The sequence below is a fragment of the Amblyomma mixtum genome, chromosome 9, assembly GCF_055824585.1.
Source record: "Amblyomma mixtum isolate Tamu chromosome 9, ASM5582458v1, whole genome shotgun sequence".
In the NCBI taxonomy this organism is placed as follows: domain Eukaryota; kingdom Metazoa; phylum Arthropoda; class Arachnida; order Ixodida; family Ixodidae; genus Amblyomma; species Amblyomma mixtum.
In genome coordinates, this window is record NC_143020.1 from 83,122,690 (window position 1) to 83,142,769 (window position 20,080).

A 20,080-nucleotide genomic window follows, 5' to 3' on the forward strand; every position below is an offset into this window, starting at 1 on the left:
ACCCAAAATTGTAGAGTTGGACCATAGCAAGGTCCATCCTTGGTCCATGATCGGTGCCAAGGAGGTTATTATCTCTGCACAGTGCACTTGCATCTAAAGGTTGAAGTTAACATGTCCCATCCGCCAAAACGCTGCGAAAAGAATGGCGGCTTTCTTAACTGAAAATATTTGAAAACATTTCACAGCATGCGGATGCGCGCCTTCGGATACCATGGACATCTACAGCGATAACACGACCAAGCTCGAATAGCGTGGAGGCCTACACATGCCACCTTCCTTCCAGTACCCCCCGTGCACGCTGAGCTGTTAGTCTGGGGCGTCACTGCCGCTCTCCCACACGCAGGTATCAAAACAGTTAGTCCACTGATTCGCACACGGCTTACTCGGAAATTCTTCGCCCTGCCGAGGAGAATGCCACGCCCATCCAGCGCATCCTCCGCAGGTGAGTATTAGATCGAGATCATTTGGACACCGTATGCCGGGTCAGGAAGCTCCGCCGCTGGCGGAGGAGCGCCGACCTTCTAGCGTGCAGAAAGTGAGGAGAGGGAAAGGCGCTTGAATTCAAATTTGGCTACACATAACTCAGCTCCTGCAATTCTACAAAGCGCATCAGAAAATTTTGCTGGAAGGTACTCGTTAAGCGATATCCTTTAACATTACAGGCATACCGCAACTTTATTGGATCCCCTTTCAGAGCATCTTTAGAATTTCCTTCAGTATTACGCTGTCTGCTGGGGGCTTCAGTGGGCACATCCTCTCAGCCTGTCGTGTGTGTGTGGGGGGGGTGGGGGTTGGTTGGTTTATGGGGTTTAACGTCCCAAAGCGACTAACGCTATGAAAGACGCCGTAGTGAAGGGCTCCGGAAATTTCGACCACCTGGGGTTCTTTAACGTGCACTGACTGAGGGGGGGGGGGGGGGGGGGGGTTGATGCCTCCGCTGAACTTGTCCTGAATCTTCGTACGTTGCCCGCACCAATGCGGGCCGAGGAAGTGGCGATAGCGCTTGCTGCCGCCCACGCCAATTCGAGAATAATCATCACGGACTCCCGAAAAGCATGTGAACATTACTTGGCAGGGGAGATCTCCCCCTTAGCTGCTTGTATTCTACGACGGACTGCCACTGATCCAACACCCAAACGAATCATTTGGGCTCCTGGCCACCAGGGCTTACGAGGTAATGAGGCCGCTGACGCGGCTGCCCGAGCGCTTACTCACCGGGCTCCTCATCATAGCTCTCCTGGCTCGGAGACTAACCAGCCGCTGCTGCGATTCAGGGAAATATTAACACATTATAGCGACAACCACCGCCTTTTCCCGGCCCCTGCAAAAGGGATGAGTAAGACGGAGGAGCGAACTTTAAGGTGCCTGCAGACAGGTACTCTGCTCTGTCCTGCAATAATAAAACATTACGATCCTAACACGGATGGGCGGTGCCCACACTGTGGGGAGACCTGTGATATCTTCCACATGGTGTGGGCATGTACTCAAAATCCCCACCTCCCCCCTTCCCCTACCCCTTCCAGAGAGGCATGGGAGACTGCCCTCCTCAACTGCTCCTCGCTTGAGTCCCAAAGGGCTCTGGTGAAATGGGCGAGAGACGGGGCCTCGTCATGCGGTGTCCCTGACTAGGGACGCCGACCATGTAGCGGGGCCACTCTGTGGCTCCCAAACTCTTTTTCACAAAATAAAAGTTTTCACCACCACCACCACTGTCCTTCTGATGGACGGCATAATACGCCCCCGCGAAACTTCCACGTCCTGCAATGTCGGGGACTGCCCGCATCAGAAGCGCCAAAAGGCACGTCCTCATCTTTTGGTTGGTGAGGGTGATGCATCCACTAAGCTTACATGACCTGCATCTTGGGGTACTGCCAGCATCAGAAGTTCCTAACAGGCACATCATGTTGGGAAGGGGCGGCAAGGCGTACGCCTTCGGGCACTATGCCCGCATCAAACGGCGCCGACACGCACAAATCCTGAGTACCCCAGACAGAACGGGTGATGCTCTCGCTGAAATCAAAGGCCCTTCTTCAGAGGGTGGCGGTGGTGGTAAACTTTATTCAGTAAAGAGCTTTGCGCCCCCTTAACTGGGAGGGGCCCTTAGTTCAGGGCTGCTATGGTCTTAGCTGTTTGCTGCACTCCCTCTAGGCATAAGCTCGACAGCACGGCTTCCCATTCGCCTAGGTTGTGGGTTTGGTATTTTCGGGGAGACCAGCATGTTTTGGGTATGCCCACACAGTGTGATACAATGTGGAGTGTTCCCTGCATATGTAGACGGCAGGTGTGTGAGTATGATGTGGGATGCGTGTGGGGTAAAGAGACGTGTCGGTTACGTGTTCGTCTGTCTGCCTCCGAGCTACGGTTTCTCGCAAAAGCTTCTTCGGTGGTGGGTGGTAGATTCGTCGATTTAGCTTGTGGTGGGTAAGGATGTCACTATACTGTTCTGGGACCGACTCGGGGCCGCTGTTTATTCTGTCGGGGCCCGGTCAGTAAGACCTGTTTACATCAGAAGGCACCAAGGAACATATCCTCACATTCCTTCATGTGGTGGACTGGATTATGCGCTGAACTTCCAGGCCTTCCGTCGGGCACTTTCAGCATCTGAAATCGGCAATTATAAGCAAACCCCCCACATTCCTTCATGTGGAGGAGCGGATGCCGGAGGCACCTTAGGATGCCGCGGTGAACTGCGCCCTCCTTCGGGCACTGGCCGCATCGGAAGGCTTCAAGTGCATCCTCATATTTTGTTGCGGAAGCAACACTACGCTAGGTATGAGCGATTTCGCGGAGCTCCGGGGAGTCCCAACTGCGCATGCCCGAGTGACGTCAGAGGAGCGCGGAGCCTCCGCCGACTCGCCGCTGCGCCAGCAGTGCATTCTCCAGGAGGAGTGACGTCACACGGCGCACAGCGGCGCTTGGGCCACCGCCGACTCCTCAGCTACGTGGGTGACTCAGAGGTGCCGCCGCTGCTGCGGTTGCAGCGCCGTTGCTTCTACTCGGGATGGCCACTGGTCAAACCACAGCCAAGTTTGCTGACCCGAAAGACGCGGGTTCGATCCCGGCCGCGGCGGCTAGAATTTCTTTGGAGGAGAAATTCTAGAGGCCCGTGTACTGTGCGATGTCAGTGCACGTTAAAGAACCCCAGGTGCTCGAAATTTCCGGAGCCCTCCACTACAGTGTCTCTCATAGCCTGAGTCGCTTTGGGACGTTAAACCCCATAAACCAAACCAAACCTTATTGCGAAAGTAATATTGCTAGCACTTTTCTGCCCTTCGGTGGAGGTCGTTCCTTCGCTCCGGCGCAGCTGCGGCGCACGACCACGTGACGTCACGACCAGGAGAGCAGGGGTCCCAACTCGTCTCTTCGGCCGTAGTCGTTCCTTCGCTCGGCGCGACGGCTACCACGTGACGGCCTTTTCGGCCCGCCGCGTGAGGCGGCCGACGATTAATTAATTCAATTAATTAAATCATTTAGTTAATTAATTTTAGTTAATTTCTTTGCAGGAGAAATTCTAGAGGCCCGTGTACTGTGCGATGTCAGTGCACGTTAAAGAACCCCAGGTGGTCGAAATTTCCGGAGCCCTCCACTACGGCGTCTCATAGCCTAAGTCGCTTTGGGACGTTAAACCCCATGAACCAAACGAAACCAATTTTACTTAATGCCGAAGAAGAATCTTAGTAGTGCGGAGCGATATAATCACAAAAGAAGAAAACGCCGTGCGGAAGAAACGCCGGAACAGAAAGAAGAGCGGCCTGCTAAAAGAAGATTGCAGTATACAGCCAAGAAGAAAGAGCAGAGCATTGTGGTGATTCGAGACGGTGACATCGTGGCTCAGCGACGTGAAGAACAAGAGATAAGAGTTGGCGAGTTCGAGTTTGCTGCGCGTGAATTCGAGAAACGAAACTACCGGCAGAATCAAGCGCAGCCAGGTGTTACTGCTTTCGCAATCAGCCAGGCTTAACCAAGCAAAGCATTCAGCCATTTTTTAGAGCGCAGCTCTTAAGCGCCAGTTCCTGCATTGAACGGCGTGCTTCGGCATGACCGAGCGAACGAGGAGCACAGCGGAGGATGTAAGACGGCGAAGTGTGAAGACAGGCTCCGCGGCGGTGACCCACTAAGAGATGGCGCCAGAGTAGTGTGCGCCGTAGGGTGCCTCGATGCCAGCGCTGCGCCGTACAGGGTGGAGACACGACCTTCGTGGGCGCCATCTTGGGGCAAGCGCTGAAATGCGGGGCTACGGAGCGTCGGCCGGTATCCTTCTTTAGAACGCGCTTTCGCTAGCAGGCTGAGCTGTATAAGGTTTCTGCATATATGCTCACAGTTCTGAGCACTTTTTGCTTAGTGATATAAATGAGAAAAGAGCTAGCGTTTGCTTACAAGCGCAACTTTTAGAGCAAATGACCACTGTGCAGCTAGGACAGCACTTACTTTTTGGCCGTCTCAGATGCTCAAAGCGGTTATTTTAACTGCAGTGACTGCTTTATAGAGCAATGCCTTTTGTACTGCCAGAACATGACGGAGTTTATAAGGTGCATGACATGCAAAAGGCTTTAACTGCGTCTGTTGATGCAGATGAACAACTAGTTGACGTTTTAGTCAGCCGCGCATATCAAAAATATTTTGCATCGCAGTCGTCTATTGTAGACAGTAAAATAGACACAGCAGAAAAAGATTATCCGTGATGAGTAGATCAAACTTTGACTCCTGCCACACGATGATGTACACAGCATTTTATTTCAAAACAATCATCAACCGCTTGAAGCTGCCTCTGGCTGCATGCCTAGGAGGAGACATCTCTTAAACATTTTATTCAGCCGTTGACTTGAGGAGCCGCCGTCCATCCATTCTGTTGCCCTCAAACTGATCTTCCTCGAAGTGGCGCTAAAATGAGAGAGACGATGAAACTGTCATTTCGCGCCTCTGGTCGTGTGCACGCAAACAAATGAGATAATTAAAAGCGTTAAGGAAGCGGTGCGATATTACAAGCACAGGATCACGAAGTATTTCTGTGGACGCCAACCAAGCGACAGCACTAATTCGGTTGTCGGACGGGCAAATTTAACTTCACTTAAATTTGGCTTAACCTCGGACCAGTATTTGCGCATTTGACAACGGTGCACTTCGCCTCGCGATGTGTCATTACATGGAGAAGAAATCTGTATTCGGGATGAACTTCTGTACTGCGCAGGCACCTTGCTTCCTCGCGACCGCTTTCTTAAAGCGACGGCCAGTTCAGAATAGAAGTTTCTTCGCGACTAGTCGAATTGCCAGCCATATACTGTAAACGACTTAATTTTCGCGAGGGCCTAACTTTTGCGTTCGTTGCGAATCGCAAATACCTCGAAAAATTATTTCCGTGAATAATTTGAGAAAAGGAAGGTGAAGGGGCCTATTATTTGTGCTGCGCAGAAATTAGCACTTGCGAAAGGACCACTTGCAAAATTCCAGGACGGCTGACTCGTAGGCAGGTTTTTGCAACCAAAACTCCCTGTTCATAGACTGCATTTTCACTTCCTACTCTGGCCACAAAAGTGGGTAGGTAGCACGTGGGAGGTTCACCCGTCAGCCTCTATTATATTCTTTTTTGAAAAGGAGAGAGGGGAACGCTCCTTAATCTGCGTGAACCGGAAGCCTCGACGGCTGCTACCAGCTTTCGAGATCGAGTGTAAAGGGCAGCTGTTGGAAGAGTACAATGGCGCATTCCTTCGACCAATACCGGGCTCCACTTGCTTCACGCGTTTTCACCGCGGCTCTGAACAAAAAAAATGTGCGATCGCGAGAGAGTAAAGATCATCGTGAGACACTCCGTGAATGATACGGAAGTTGACTGTGGCTCACTGAAAGTGAAAAGACGCAATGATCCATATATTTAGCTCGTAAGCCTTCACATAACTGGTAATTCAAAATGTTCCGCCTCAAAAGCAAAGCGCGTTACTTCCAATGCCAGGCAATGCGATGCAACACGTGCTGTACTCACGTTTCTAACTAGGCTTCGAGCTGCAGCTTTGAAGGCACACAAAAATTCCTGTTGCGCACAGTGCGAGATTGGTGAACAAGGCAAAAACATATATTCAAACCGCACAAAGTCAGTGCTTACAAGCGGATGGGCGAAGCGGTGTGGTATAATGTTATTCCTACTGAAAGCGCATAACTGTGAGTGACATTTAGAAATAGATCTAAAAGCTTTAGCGCAGACAACGACCACGAGAAAGACGGCACGCAAACACAAGCGCTTCTGTCTGTGTGTGTGTGTGTGTGCGTGTGTGTGTGTGTGTGCGTGTGTGTGTGTGTGTGTGTGTGTCATCTTCCTCGTGGTCTGTGTCTGTTCGCGCTAAACTTTTTTACATTATCTATATGAACAAACTAGCCAAAAAAAAGAAGTTTTAATGATGCATAAAAACAGCACAGACATTGTGGCTTACCTCGCAGATCTTCGCGTTGTCATTCGCCTTCCAGTTCTCACGCTTCACTTTCGCCTCCCATATTTTTCTCCGTCCCTCATCCCGTGGAAAACGAAAACATCGTGCTCCTTTCTTCGCCGAGCCGGCACACAATGGAACACAACACCCTGGCATGCTATTTTTCGTGAATTAAAGCAGTTCATCAGCTCAGAATCCAGCGCAAAACACAGCTTCGAACCCTCCACAGCAGCGGCACGAAAAGCGACTTGCCCCAAGATGGCGAGCGCGGAGAAGACGGCGGCGCGGCGCATGCCAAAGCGTGTCACCACCCTGGACGGCGGCGCTGGCATCGAGGCACCCTAGTGCGCCGTAGGGAGCCTGCATGCATGTAGCAGGCTCCCTAGTGCGCCGTAAAGCCCCTTGGGCCCGCATGCGCGCCGCCGTCTGCTTCGAGGCGAGGCTCAGTGGCGGCCATTTTCCTTCCTCCATGGTGGCGGCGGATCGCTGCCCAAGCCGAATCCCAGAGCCGATTCCGTTCGGCACTGCCATGGAGATTTTTCTTCCTCCATGGGCACTGCGTGTTCTATATGCGGTTCCTCGTTTCAGCACTGTCTGCGTCAGAAGGCGTCAAGAGGCGCATCGTCATAATTCTTGTGGAGGAGGCCGGGGATACCGCGCTAAATTACCAGGCCCTCATGAGTCATACATTTCAGAAATGCTATAAATTTGACACGGACAGACAAAGATGACCTTCCCTCCATCGGACACTCCTCATCGCACATCTTCATTGTCGTTTTGATCGGTGGGGTGGCACGTCCTCGCTTAACTTATTCGCACTGCAACTTCGGAACTGCCCCCGACCGAAGCGCTAATAATTGCACTTTTGCAGTACTTCAATCGGAGAGGGCGCACGATGCCCCGCTTATAGCTCATACGCCCTGCAACTTTGTCACAAAGTGCGCGCATGCCTTATCTTTCTTTTTTCTTCTCCGACCAAATTGGCCACGGCTGGCCACGGCGCCGGTAGTATGCGGGCATGTCGCGACGCAGCGGCGATGACTTTGCCTCCCCCCGCGTGGGCGTTGACCCCTCGCGACGCTGGGGGGTCAAGACTACGCCGCCCCCCTCCTCAGGATTATCGCCGGGAAGCGAGTGCTTTCGCGAGGGGGGGACGGGAAGCGGCCGGTGAATGCCCTATAGCACCCGTCCCAACCTTGGGAAGTTAACATCGCTCCTCGTTAGGACCATACCTTTCCTTCGCATCCCCTTCAGTTTCTTCATGTTTCTTCTCCCCCCTTCTCAACATCTGTAAATCGTTGGTGCACGGGGCCGAGAGGATTCGTTTGCTTTTATTTGTTTTTTTTTGTGGTTTGTCACGTGAACACGGTGGCGGGAAAATCACGACCGAGTTAGTTGGTTTAGAGATTTCGGTGCGTGCCGACGTGTGTGGGGTCAGCCAGGGAAGTGCTCGGCAAGCGAGCCTAGGCGGTGTCTGACGCGTAGAGCGCGGCGACGGCGGCCCCGAAAGACGCGTGGAAGACGCGTAACCCGGGGCCCAAGTTCGCCCGTATCCGCACCCCCCCCCATCAGCACCGCGCGCTTCCGCAGCCCGACGCTCCCTGCGACTGGACCTTGCCACTACGCAGCTAAGTCACCGATTCTCACCACTCGCTTTGCTCTTTTCTTTGTTCTGTCGCTGTTCTCGTCCTATTCTTTTGTATATTGCTTTAATCGTGTAACTTTGTTGTATAGTTCTCGCCCTGTTGTTTTCCTTCTTATTGTCAATAGTTGCTTGTGTTCTGATCCTGTGTTTATTCGCGTCGCGCCTGTGTATTTTCGCAATATTGCTTGGTTTGTTTTGTAGCCGTTTGTTCTTGTCCTTACCCAAGTAAAAGGGTTGCTGAGGAAACTTGCCTATACGCCTCATGCCTCCGGTCAACGGCTAATCAGGCGTGGCCCCTATCGCCGGTCAGCAGTCTAACCTCATCTTCCGCACGCGGGGTGGAGAGGTTTGTCGCTCCTCCCCCTCCGAATTTACGGAGAGTGCAGTGGTGGGCAGGTTGGCCCGATTAATTATAATTTGGGCGCCAATCAAACATCTAGCCGCCCACCATATCGTGACAAACTTCGGGTACTGCACTCAGAAGCTGCCAGCAGGAACATCATTGAGGAAGAAGAGGAGATACTGCGCTGAACTCCCACGTCCTCACTAGGGCGCAGTGTCCGCATCGGAAGGCATCGAAAGGCGTAGCCTCACTTTCCTTCATGTAGAGGAGGTGTAATGCCCCGCTGTACTATACCGGGCCCTCCTTCAGGCACTATCCACGTCAGAATTAAGGCGTCAAAGGACACATAAGCAGTCCTGATGGCCGGAGTAGTCTGCAGATTTGTTAACACCCCGAAACAACCTGTGTGTTTCCGGGCTTGCAGTGCTTTTGAGTGGGACAGAGGAGGTAACTGAGAGTATTCGCAGTTCAATGCGGCGTGGCGCGAACAACACGGCTCCCCGAAAGTTTGGCTGCGCAGAATCAGCCACGAAACCTGCTGCACTGGACGCGCCTTTGGGTCGTATCCTTTTTTTTTTTTTCAGAGGTGTGTCGCATGTCATATTTCGTAAGATTTTCTGTGACGCATTGGTGACTGAACGGTTTCTTTGCAGTGAACTGCGTTTTTGTTCGTGTAGACTTGCATGTTCACCGGCAGACACGAAACCCGACCCTGACGTTGTTACGAGCTAGCCACGCCGTTTTCACTGCTCGCTGCGCACAGGATGGAAAGGGGATTAAAGGTGGACCAGGAAAGGGGTTCACGCAAGTGCGCTCAACGTTACATTGAGGACGCTGACGTCTTCAAACTCTCACTGTGGCCAGAGCAGTTTATTTTCAGAACTGTCGAAATTTACTCTTTGGCTGCTCAATGTGTCATGCAGAAAATGAGCATATGTAATTAATATGTGGGTTAAAAACAATTCTGAAGCATACTGATTAATGCCTGTTGTATCGTAACTAGGACTTATGAAGACAGCAGATGAAGTAATCAACCTCATTCAAGCCGTTCTTTATTATTCAGCCTGTTTTTACGACTACCTAAAACTTCTAAATCAACACTTTTTCCCCAAGGCCAAATAATAAAAAGTTAATACTGCAGACCAGGCTACACGATCCTCAACAGTACTCAGTTGGTTTCGCTCACCTAGGACACTTGGGTTCTTTTTAAAACTTCGTTACACACATATAGCTGGGACACCAGATATACTCTGGTACAGTGCCAAGGAAAGAAATGACAACACTTTCGACTTGAGATGCATGTTTATTTCTACGACCACTTGAGGTATGACTACGATGAAGGGGAACAGAGTCGTGAACACTCGCTACATGCGCGCTCACACCGAGACAGCAATGGTATCGCATCCATGGCCAGTGCACAGGAGAAAACACCGATAAAGCACGCACACACGCTATGATCGGGCACATGGAACTCGAGAAAATGCAGTGTGGTGCGCATGGCACGCCGGTAGGGGGTGTCGTGGTCTGTGTGATGTCATACAGTCGCCACGTGGCAGCGCCATCTCTTGCATGTTTTTTTCATATGCAAGGCGAATTATGCCGTTCACGGATGCAAAAAATCTGAGTTTTGCTAGCATACCAAGGGCCGGTGAGCACTGTCAAACCTTTCAGTGCCTTCTGAAATAAGGTACAGTCTTTGTCAAAAGTTTAGAGCCCAGGGGGTTTGCTTCTAAGCCTCGCAGTGGGACTCCTGTAACATTCGTGGTAGTCCTACCCACTGGAGGAGGCAGGACCAGAAATCTTCTTACCTTCAGCAAATTTCGAGCGCTGGAGACGCATTGCGAACCAGACAGTGTGCTTCCGAAGCAAACCCCCTGGGCTCCAAACTTTTGACAAATGCTGTACATGTTAACAGCCAGATTCAACCTAAACCAGATTTACAGAAAGATATGGCAAGCAACTGACTTTGTTTCAAAGTTTTCGATGAATCAATTACATCCTTTGAGCACCGAGCACTTCGTGATTCAATACCCTACTGAAGCTGGACACGGGCGAAAGGTGTACGATGGTACGAGCTCTTGAAGTGACTTCAAAGCAACTCAAATATTTATTTTTTTTTCTGACAGATGGCGCTGAGGTCTTGAAGTGGCTTTAAAGCAACTCAAATATTTACTCTTTTTTTTATTACAGATGGCGCTGCTGCGAGGCTGCGCATACTAGACGCTCACGTTTATAACAACAAATAGAAACACGTGAAGAAAGTGCAAGGTGGATGTTTTTTTTTTCCTCGAACACACAATCACAGGAATTTTCGAGCTGGGGGTGCGGAACAGCAAGATTACACGCAAGTAAAACGCACACATACCGGCACAATGTTAAGACATGAAACAAGTCCAGGAGGTAGGACACACGAGACAATGACGCGGAGGCTGCGACACATGCACCACGTGACACTGTGTCGCGGCCATATACGCCACTATTTAATCACCGGGTTATTGGCCGTGAGTGCCACCTCATGCCAGGTGGGCACATTACATCTTGGGATACGAGGCGTAGATACCAAAAAAACTGTACAAAATAGCTAAAAATCAGAAGGAATAAGGGGAGCTGGCAAGCGATGAGAGCCTCGCCCAAAAGCGATTGGCCTGCACAATTTGAGCGACAGCATGCGGGCGGAGCAAATCGAAATCACAATCCATTTTGCATGGTGTCAATATAATGCATTATCTTCTTGCCCGCAGGCCCGGGTGCAGTTTAAAGGGCAATGCATGACGTCAAGCAGATCAGAGTGAAAAAAAAAACATATTAGCCTCCTTAATAAGTTGTCCAATACATTACAAATTCACAAACATGGAGTGCAAAAGGACACAATGTACAAGCAGGAGTGGCAAGCCATTCTTTGTGTACTAGTGCACCAAAAAGACAAAAAAAAAAAGAGACACAATAGTGTTATTGCATTTCCATTCCTCTCAATCGGAATCGTCTCGACGTCAAGAACTGACGACGACAGAGGTAAAATGTCATGCAGAAAAGTTGGTCGGCCTGAAAAAACACCTCCATCATAAATAAGTGAAATGTTTCTGATGTTTATCCACAATGCAAGTGGCCTAAATATGCGTCACACCAGTCGTCCAGCAAACAAAAAGAAAGCCCATCCAATAAACAGCTACAAAAAACACATGACAAACACATTGCACTCTAGAACCAAAAATGACATACATACATGAAGTTACTAAAACAAGCAGGAACAAAAAAAGCAAAAAAAAAAGGCTGCACCTGACAACAAGCTGCTTTTCAATGCCCTTAAGTACCACATGAGGTTCTGCGGTCATGACACGCCATGTTTAAAATGTCATGTCTGCTATCTACAATAGGAACAAAGTGAAAGCAAAAAGCTCAGGGGGAAAAGGGGTATTGGGCTCTCACATACATGATGTGTACACAAAATGACAGGGAAAGGTGACAACCACCTGAACGTGCAGTGCATTATTCTGAAGCAACACGCAACTTGGCTACAAGACGACGTTTTGCTCAGTAATCAAGCATAGCCAACGCATCAGCTCACAATCTTCGCGTCCGGCACTGGCAAAATGCACCAGAACTCGCTACCTCATCTTTTCGTACCCAAGCATGGGCTTGTGGCTTGATTTTCAAAAGCTAGGACGACAGCCGACACTTCTGGTGGGCAAAAAACTTTTCAAAAGCTGTGACAATGGTGCCAAAAGATATGCGACCGTGAGCTACTAAAGCAAATGCAGCTAACAGATGGCATACTTTCAAACTCTTGCAATTGGTCCTGTATTATGGGAGAAATGCACGGTCCCAAAAACAAGAGCAGACATTCCTCTCTTGCAGCCAGATTGCAGGTTGCTCAAAGACGATTCCATTACAGCACAGGGAGCCACAGGGCCACTCCTTGAAGGACGCACAAACGTCGTCACACCATTCATTGCTACGTGTATCCCAAACAAAAACTAGTTCTGCCTGCAACATGCCGGACACGTGTGTATCGCAGAACGACTGCAGAAGCTTATTGCTGCATCTGTAACGAATGGTAAGAGTTCATGGATACGTTAGTAACACTATCAATTAACAATTCCAATCACTCCAATTTGTGACTCATCTCTTCAGTTTCTTAACGATTTGTTTCACAATTTGTCCATCCACTCTGCCTGCGGTTTTAAGATTTTCAAATGCGCACTGAAGTTTACATTAACTTAGGCTACTCCGAGCAAGCTGTGTCGCATCCCAGCATGAATTACGACAACCTTTGTGACAACCAGCCAGCAAAAGCTGAGCCGTGGATTTGCGTAGAATGATGTTGCAAAGATGCCTGCATTTCTGGCCCAGTGGCATTGCAGCTGCTACAATCCCGGTACTGTTAAAAAGCTAAGCGAAGATTTTCGCGGGGATGCATTTCGGGAATGGGGGTAATGAACATGCAAAGACAAAACTGCACAACAGCAAGGGGACGCATGGCAGAGGGATGCAACGAGGGACGACTAACTGACAACTGGGACGATCACACACACTTTTACAGCACACTGCTACGAGGGAAAACTTTTTAAACGACATCCAAGCTCCCAAACACACGCAACCACGACTTTCTTTCAGCCGACTGGCAAAAACAAGCGCGGTACAACGTGGGCTGTGGAGTTTTTTTTTTTTTCCTGTCTTAGAAAAAAGTGGCAGTGACTTCCCGACGACTAGCTCACAACAACATTCTCTCTTTTCCACTCTGCTTCTTTCTAGCTAACTATTCAGCATCCTTTCAACACTAGCGAGAAGTGCTTGATGCCCACCTACCGCTGAAAAACGACACGCCAATGACGTTACTGTGACTGCAAAATGTCATGAAAGCGATTTAGCACTGAACCATGAACTTCGTGCATGGTCACGAGTTTCATAATGACAAATTTTGTGCTCTGCAAGCAACATAACATATGATCACAAAAGAAAACCAATGAATGCAGTGCTTTGCATAGCTTCGCAGCATGAAGAAAACCAATGAATGCAGTGCTTTGCGTAGCTTCACAGCATGCAGTTTCAGAGCTAAACATAAAAGTACGCAGCTATCATATATGACAAAAAAAAAAAACTGCACTCTGGCAACTCTTGACTGCTTTTGGATGTAAACTTATTATCCAAGTCATTACAGCAGAAACGAGGCCACGAGCACAAAGTCTAACTGCCTTTGACGAGCTTAACTTAAACGTGCATTTCTTGCTGAGGCAGCCGGGCAGACATCAAGACTTCTCTCGCAGAAAGCTCGCTCGTTTACCACCACAACACCAACGACTCACATTGGGGGGGGGATGATGTTGATTTCAACAACCGCGGGGAAATGCGGAACACGCTCTGGTTTGAAACAGTGCACAACAATGGCCAAGAAGAAACAGCACACGGCATCCGCTATATGTGAGCCAAACCACAACACGCACTCCTCAAACTGTGGGTGCAACAACCCAACAATCGAGGATCTTCCAGGGAAACCTCGCAACGAGAGCCACTTCGTAAGCCAATCCAATGTTGAGGGGATTTCGCCGCCCACGCGGTCACAAAGTGTTGTACTCAGCGGCATCAACGTAACAACCAAGGCATTTTACGCAGGTACGACAAATCTAATCACAGAAACCAAGTACTGCAAGCCATTTTCAAATGCCAATTTCGCTGACAATCCTTCAGAGAGGTTTAGTGCATAAAGTTTCAGGCCGGAACCAATTCCAGTAAAAGCAAGCGCAACAAATCTTAAGCTCAATTCTTTGATTTTGCTACATACATGAAGCATTTTCCTGCAATGATCTTGTTACAGCACTACATGAGCATCACCTGTTTAACATTGAGATAAGTCAACAAGCACATAGTAGCTATCCATGATAAGTGGCAAAAAAGATTGCCTCATCAAAGGGAAAACAAGAATAAATGCTCAATCTCACAGGCAACTAATTCAACCAACAAAAGCTGAAATTATTTAGTGTCGAATACCATGAGACACCCTGCATATATACGCCGTGAGTGCTGATAAAGACTCGCTATAAGCAAACACAAAGGGATACAATCACTTGTGCACGCTTCAGGATCCCCACCACACAATGCAACGCTTCAAGAACCCCCCCAATTTCCACATCCAGACCAGAACGCACACATCGAACTCAGCCTTAGGCCAACCCGGGAACCCAGTTCAGTTCATTCGTAACCACATCGAAGAACCCGTCATGCCTGCTGTGAGCAATGTCGGTGCTTAGGTTCAACTCCTCGCCAACTTACGCCGTCTCGATGAGACAAGGTTTGTCCCCACACCACCGCCACCTGGTGGCAGCGGTGCTTCGACTTTCCTTCTGACTAGAGTACAAAAATGGAAAAAAGTTTTTTGTTTGCGGTGTCGCCTTTGTGGAGACTCCCTGAGGCCCTCCAACTCGCCTCCCCAACGAGACGTGGTGTGACCGATTCTGCATAACTCTTCTCTGCCGAGAAACCTGGTGCCAGCAGACACGGGTGCAATGCTGCCGAGGTGCTTCGCTTTGAGCCAGACTGCATCCCTCAGCCCGTGACCAAGGCACCGGGACTCGAGAGCAGCTTGTATGATGCACCCACGCATTAGTGGATTGCGGGAAGACAGGACGATGCGTTAGTGCCCAGTCGGACCTCGCAGTGAGACAGCTTGTTTGACGCAATGCTCACCAGGGGTCCTCACCTTCAATGCGACAGACTGGTGTGCGGATGTTGATGAGCGTGATGTAAAGAAAGCTTGCATAATCCGCCGCAGCCCGTCTTCCGCACCATGCAGTGTGGGGAGGGGCAGACTTTGATGGCAACTCTCCTTGCAGCAGTAAAACGCACTGGTCGCACCCCTCCGCCCCTTTCACCTGCTAACCCGTACCCACAGTTTTTTTTTCGTTTCACGATGGACGACGACCACGCCGTTGTTTAGGGCAAGTCTTGGGACGACAAGGATTAAACTATCCCTGCAATACACTTCATCGCCTCTTGTCGGAATCGTGCATATTTTGTGGTGAGCCTGGCTGCAGAGAGCCGAAAAGATGGCAAATACTGCATCGGAGTAATGTGGGTCACAGATATGATGGGTCCATAACAGAACCAAACCCCCAGAGGCTTGCAAAGCAAACTCCCCCCCCACAAGAGAATGCACTCGGCGAAGAAGTGATGCTCGTTCCTCACGACTTTGATATAAACTTCATCGAAGGAACGAGGCGCAAGAGACAAAAAAAACAAGGTAATTTCCGCAACAGCGGCTTGTCTTATGAAACTAGTCTTCACCAATATCATCATTCCGTCTTTCTGCCATCATTGGAAAGGGCTCATTTAGAAACAATCCTTTTTCTGTCAGCACATAAACACCGAGTTATCCTTTGAGGTACATAAGCGGTCCGTGAAACAGAAAAAGAAAGAACAAAAAATGCACAACCAGTTGCAAAATTCACAGGAAATGACTGCCAACAGCCACAATTCATTGTACAGGTATTATTTTGTATAAAACTTAGAGGCAGCTAGGGAAATTTCCCATAACAAAAGACATGGCTCATATGCTGTGCAAGGTTTGGAATGTACACTATCAAAATTGCAGTCAGTGAAAAAAAAGAGAAAGTTCATTGATGTGCCTTGTAAAAATTGGTCCGAGTCGAAGTAATGAAATGCTTACAGTCTATGCCTGCAACAAAACTGCTACTAATGTAAATTCACTGAAACAGTTCTCAACAGACAAACACCGGGCAAGATGAAAACACTGCCAGGCGCAAGTATGTGATGTTGAAATGAGAACCGGATGAAGTGATGCTGCGGTTTTGAAGTTTTTGGCCCTGCACGGATTTCTCACAGAAATGCGCAGTACAACACATACCATGATCTCGGAGAACTTAGGCCGATCGCATCTCGACACCTCGCGAAGAATGAAAAGTGAGGCAAAGCGCGGCACGGCATAACAATGACACCTGAAGTCCAAGCTGAATGTGGCTTTCCCAGAGACAAAAGTACAAAAAAAACAACAACAAACAAACAAACAAGCAAAAACAGTTGAAGTCCCCCGAAAAAGCTTAGTTACATGCAGGAAAACAGTTCCAGTATACGCATGCGCTCAAAAAGAGCAAAAACTTCCACATGCAATCACACGAAAAGAAAAAGCAGAACCACAATAATAAAAAGCGGCACCGAGCAAGTGAAACCGAGAAAACAAGGCTTAAGCCATATGCAAAAACTTAACAGTGATGGACACACGGGGTAGCACATGAAAAACAGGTGATGCGTTCATAACATTCCTCGCCCAAAAAAGCTTTGGAAGCTTTCACAAACCAAATGTGACAGCAGAAAAACTGAACCGGCGTCTGTCACAACAATCGAATAAGTTAAGGGCAAATAAATTAGAGTCAAGGTGCAGGATGCAACAACAGGACTGAAGGGCAGCAGGTAATGGTATATGGAGATTGGTGGGAGAGGGAGCGGTACATGTGGTCGACGAGATTACAGAATGAATGTGAATCTAACAGGAAGAAATGAAAAAAAAAAAGAAACCCGGGAAAGACGGGAATAAATAGAAGAGAAACAAGAAAACACAACAAGAATTTGTGGGACAACCTAGGGGGTAAGCCAACGTTAATCGCTGGCCCCGCCATCTAGAGAAGCCGAGCCTCGCGACAGGTTCTCCGGACTGCTTGGATTGCAGTCCGACATTTCGGGCGTGGGGAACAGAAGCGCCGCAGATGTGCCCACGTCGTCGGTCGGTGACGCCTCTGGCGTCAGCACCGTGGCCGCCGCGGATGACGATGATGACAATGGGTCGGCGGAAGGGGAGGGTGACACGTTCGCTGGTGTCGAAGATGAAATGTCGCTGTCTGCGAGGCGAGTGCCGCTCTCGGCGGCAGTTTCGGTGGAAGGCTGGGCCGCATTCAGTCGCCGCCGTCTGCACCGGCATGGCCGCAGGAGCTTGGGGTAGATGAGGACCTCCCCGTGGGGGCCCTTGAAGATGATGCCACAGCACACCTTCTCCCTGTGATAACGAGGAACCACGAATCCGTGTGAACAAAAATGCACTTTTCTGCCATGTCCAGCCATACATAAAACATGCCTCCAAAAATGCCGACGAGGATTCACCTAAAGTTTTAGACATGGATGTCCAGTGCAGTCGGCGGGACTGAAAGCCTGCTCACAAGTGATGACTAGTCGCATTCACCAGCACACAAGACATGGATCCTCAATAGCTACCACTGGCTCAACAGCACGGACTTCAGTCATCACCATCATCATCAGCCTGACTACACCCACTGCAGGGCAAAGGCCTCTCCCATGTCTCTCCAAATAACCCTGTCCTTCGCCAGCTGCAGCCACTGTATCCCCGCAAACTTCTTAATATCATCCGCCCACCTAACTTTCTGCCGCCCCCTACTACGCTTGCCTTCTCTTCGAATCCACTCCGTTACCCTTAAGGACCAGCGATTACCTTGCCTTCGCATTACACGCCCTGCCCAAGCCCACTTCTTTCTCTTGATTTCGACTAGGATGTCATTAACCCGCGTTTGTTCTCTCACCCACTCCGCCCGCTTCCGATCTCTTAACCTTACACCTATCATTTTTATTTCCATAGCTCGCTGCGTTGTCCTTAACTTAAGCTGAAGCCTCTTTGTTAGCCTCCATGTTTCTGCCCCATAGGTGAGTACCGCTAAGATACAGCTGTTGTAGACTTTTCTCTTGAGGGACTTCATAGTATCGCAGAACCCTTCAGTTACCTTGCCAGCTGACTGTCTTCAAGGCCTCTAAGTCAGCTGCCCTGCAGTCTGGCAATTAGGTAATTCCTTCACTGAAACACCATGAGGTGAAGTGCAGACATATCTGAGTGCAAAGCATAGTGTGTGGTACTTGCGTGCACGTGCCCCACACTACACTTCGTGACAGCTTTTCCTGGCAATGACAGGAAGGCTACAGAGGTGAGGCATCCGTAACTGTGTCGTTCCGCAAGATAGTTTGGCTACACGACGGTGTGCCTGGTCTCCTGGTGTGTTACTATCCCCATGATATACATACCTTCATTAACACTGGTGGAGCTAGCGCCATCTATGGAAGCTTCTTGTAACTAGGCATGCCTAGCAAATTTGTTGCATTCAACAAAGTCGTTTTTTCATCGACTTTCAACTTTGAAATCCAGTAGATGTGTTAGAAATGTGCCGTAAATAACGAATATTGACAATATAGAATGTTTTATGATAAAACTAATAAGTGCAGCTGCGTAGGAAGAGAGGCAGTGTTTTGGCTCTGTAGCTCCCACTCCACTGCCAGAAAAAGTTGTCGCACAGTATAGAAGCTGCGCAGTAGCTTGGTGGCATCAAAGTGACAACTGAGCACGTTGCTGCCAACCTACCGCATGAGACACACACATGAACCTACCTTGTGCTGAAAGGTGCCATCACTGCACCAAACTTCCTTTTGAACAGTGAGCTACACGACCACAGATACTGGATTTTCCTTGTGCAGAAAAAAGCTGACTTGGGGCCGTATTTTACTACAATTCTTATCGTAGTTATAGTTACTTGTTGCCTCCTGGCCATTGCTGAGTGCCGCTGTTTATATTGGGGACAGCGGATGATATTTCTTGTTTGGCTGCCAGTCAGGACATCGACGTCGCAAGTTGTAACTACCAATGACAGAAGGACACAAGAATGAACGGGGAAAAAGAGCTGTTACAAAATACGGCCCCTGGAGGTCATGTAAAGTCACTCAAGCAGCTTTTACACGCACCTTGGAAGATTTACAGCAGGATTTAGAAGTGGGCAGTGTGTGTGTTCACAGAACTTAGAGCTCCACTAAAAACAAGTTATGGCTTTCAAGCATCATAGTAGTCCTACTGCATCTTAAAAGTAGCGCTACAGGCTACTTCATTGTATTGCTCTAACCTATATGGATTCTGATGATACTACCTCATGAGGGAGTACTCACATCAAGTTAAGACTTGTAAACTGTTTCTTCTTTTCAGCCGAATAACAGCACTCACATTCAACCAAGACAACAGTGAATATGTGCCCAAAAAGCTGTACCCCAATCTTTCCTTGCCTGCACACAAGTGTCAGGCTAATAAGCATTCCTAGAGAGTCACACTGCAGTAGCAAGTGACAGCAGAACCAACCAAAGAGCCTGGCTAATCCAGTGAAGTAAGCCTCAAATCTGCTGTTTCACTCAATCTTCTTCACATGCCACAACAACAAGAGCTAAAGGCATCACAAAGGCACCATGACAGATGCAGTACAGTAAATGCCTGGCACAATCAATGACACTTCAATGATGTCTCTGCCACATTCAAGCTATTCCCCATTTCCAGGAGTGTCTGAAAAGGCTTGACGCATCAAAATTACCTCCATCAAGTCTTCCACGGATGCACTTTCACTTCAACAGGGTTTTTGTGTGGGGAACCTGAATGCTCTCACTTGCCAAAATAATGACCATAAACAAACAAAAACACCCACCTGTAGTTGCCCTTGCAAGTGCAAATACCCAGGAAATATTGACAGAAAAATGAAATCTAAGCTTCTGCTCTCCTACGATGCCACTGGAGCTGTATGACACTATAACGTATGCAAATGCAAAGAACGACACCAATGACAAAGTGATGCTGCATGAATGCATGGTGCCTACGGCCTAGTCAGGTGACCACCTGTAGCCTCCTCTGCTAAG

The 20,080-nt window shown here is 49.0% G+C and overlaps 1 protein-coding gene and 1 long non-coding RNA gene across 4 annotated transcripts in view; both read right to left on the bottom strand.

Annotated features, from left to right (window-relative positions):
* Positions 1–4,710: 4,710 nt before the first annotated feature.
* On the bottom strand, positions 4,711–6,761 carry LOC149329898 (uncharacterized). Its single transcript, XR_016285474.1, has 2 exons — positions 6,423–6,761; positions 4,711–4,881 (listed from the first exon to the last, which is right to left on the bottom strand). It is a non-coding gene; the product is annotated as an uncharacterized LOC149329898 (long non-coding RNA).
* Positions 6,762–9,690: 2,929 nt separating this feature from the next.
* Positions 9,691–20,080, bottom strand: part of LOC149329899 (SIN3-HDAC complex-associated factor) — a 30,455-nt gene continuing 20,065 nt past the window's right edge. For all 3 annotated transcript variants that reach the window (XM_089560633.1, XM_089560630.1, XM_089560631.1), the window contains exon 5: positions 9,691–17,408. In XM_089560633.1, coding sequence (XP_089416759.1) covers positions 17,015–17,408 — 394 coding nt within the window. In that variant the 3' untranslated portion in view covers positions 9,691–17,014. The remainder of the gene's footprint in view (positions 17,409–20,080) is intronic.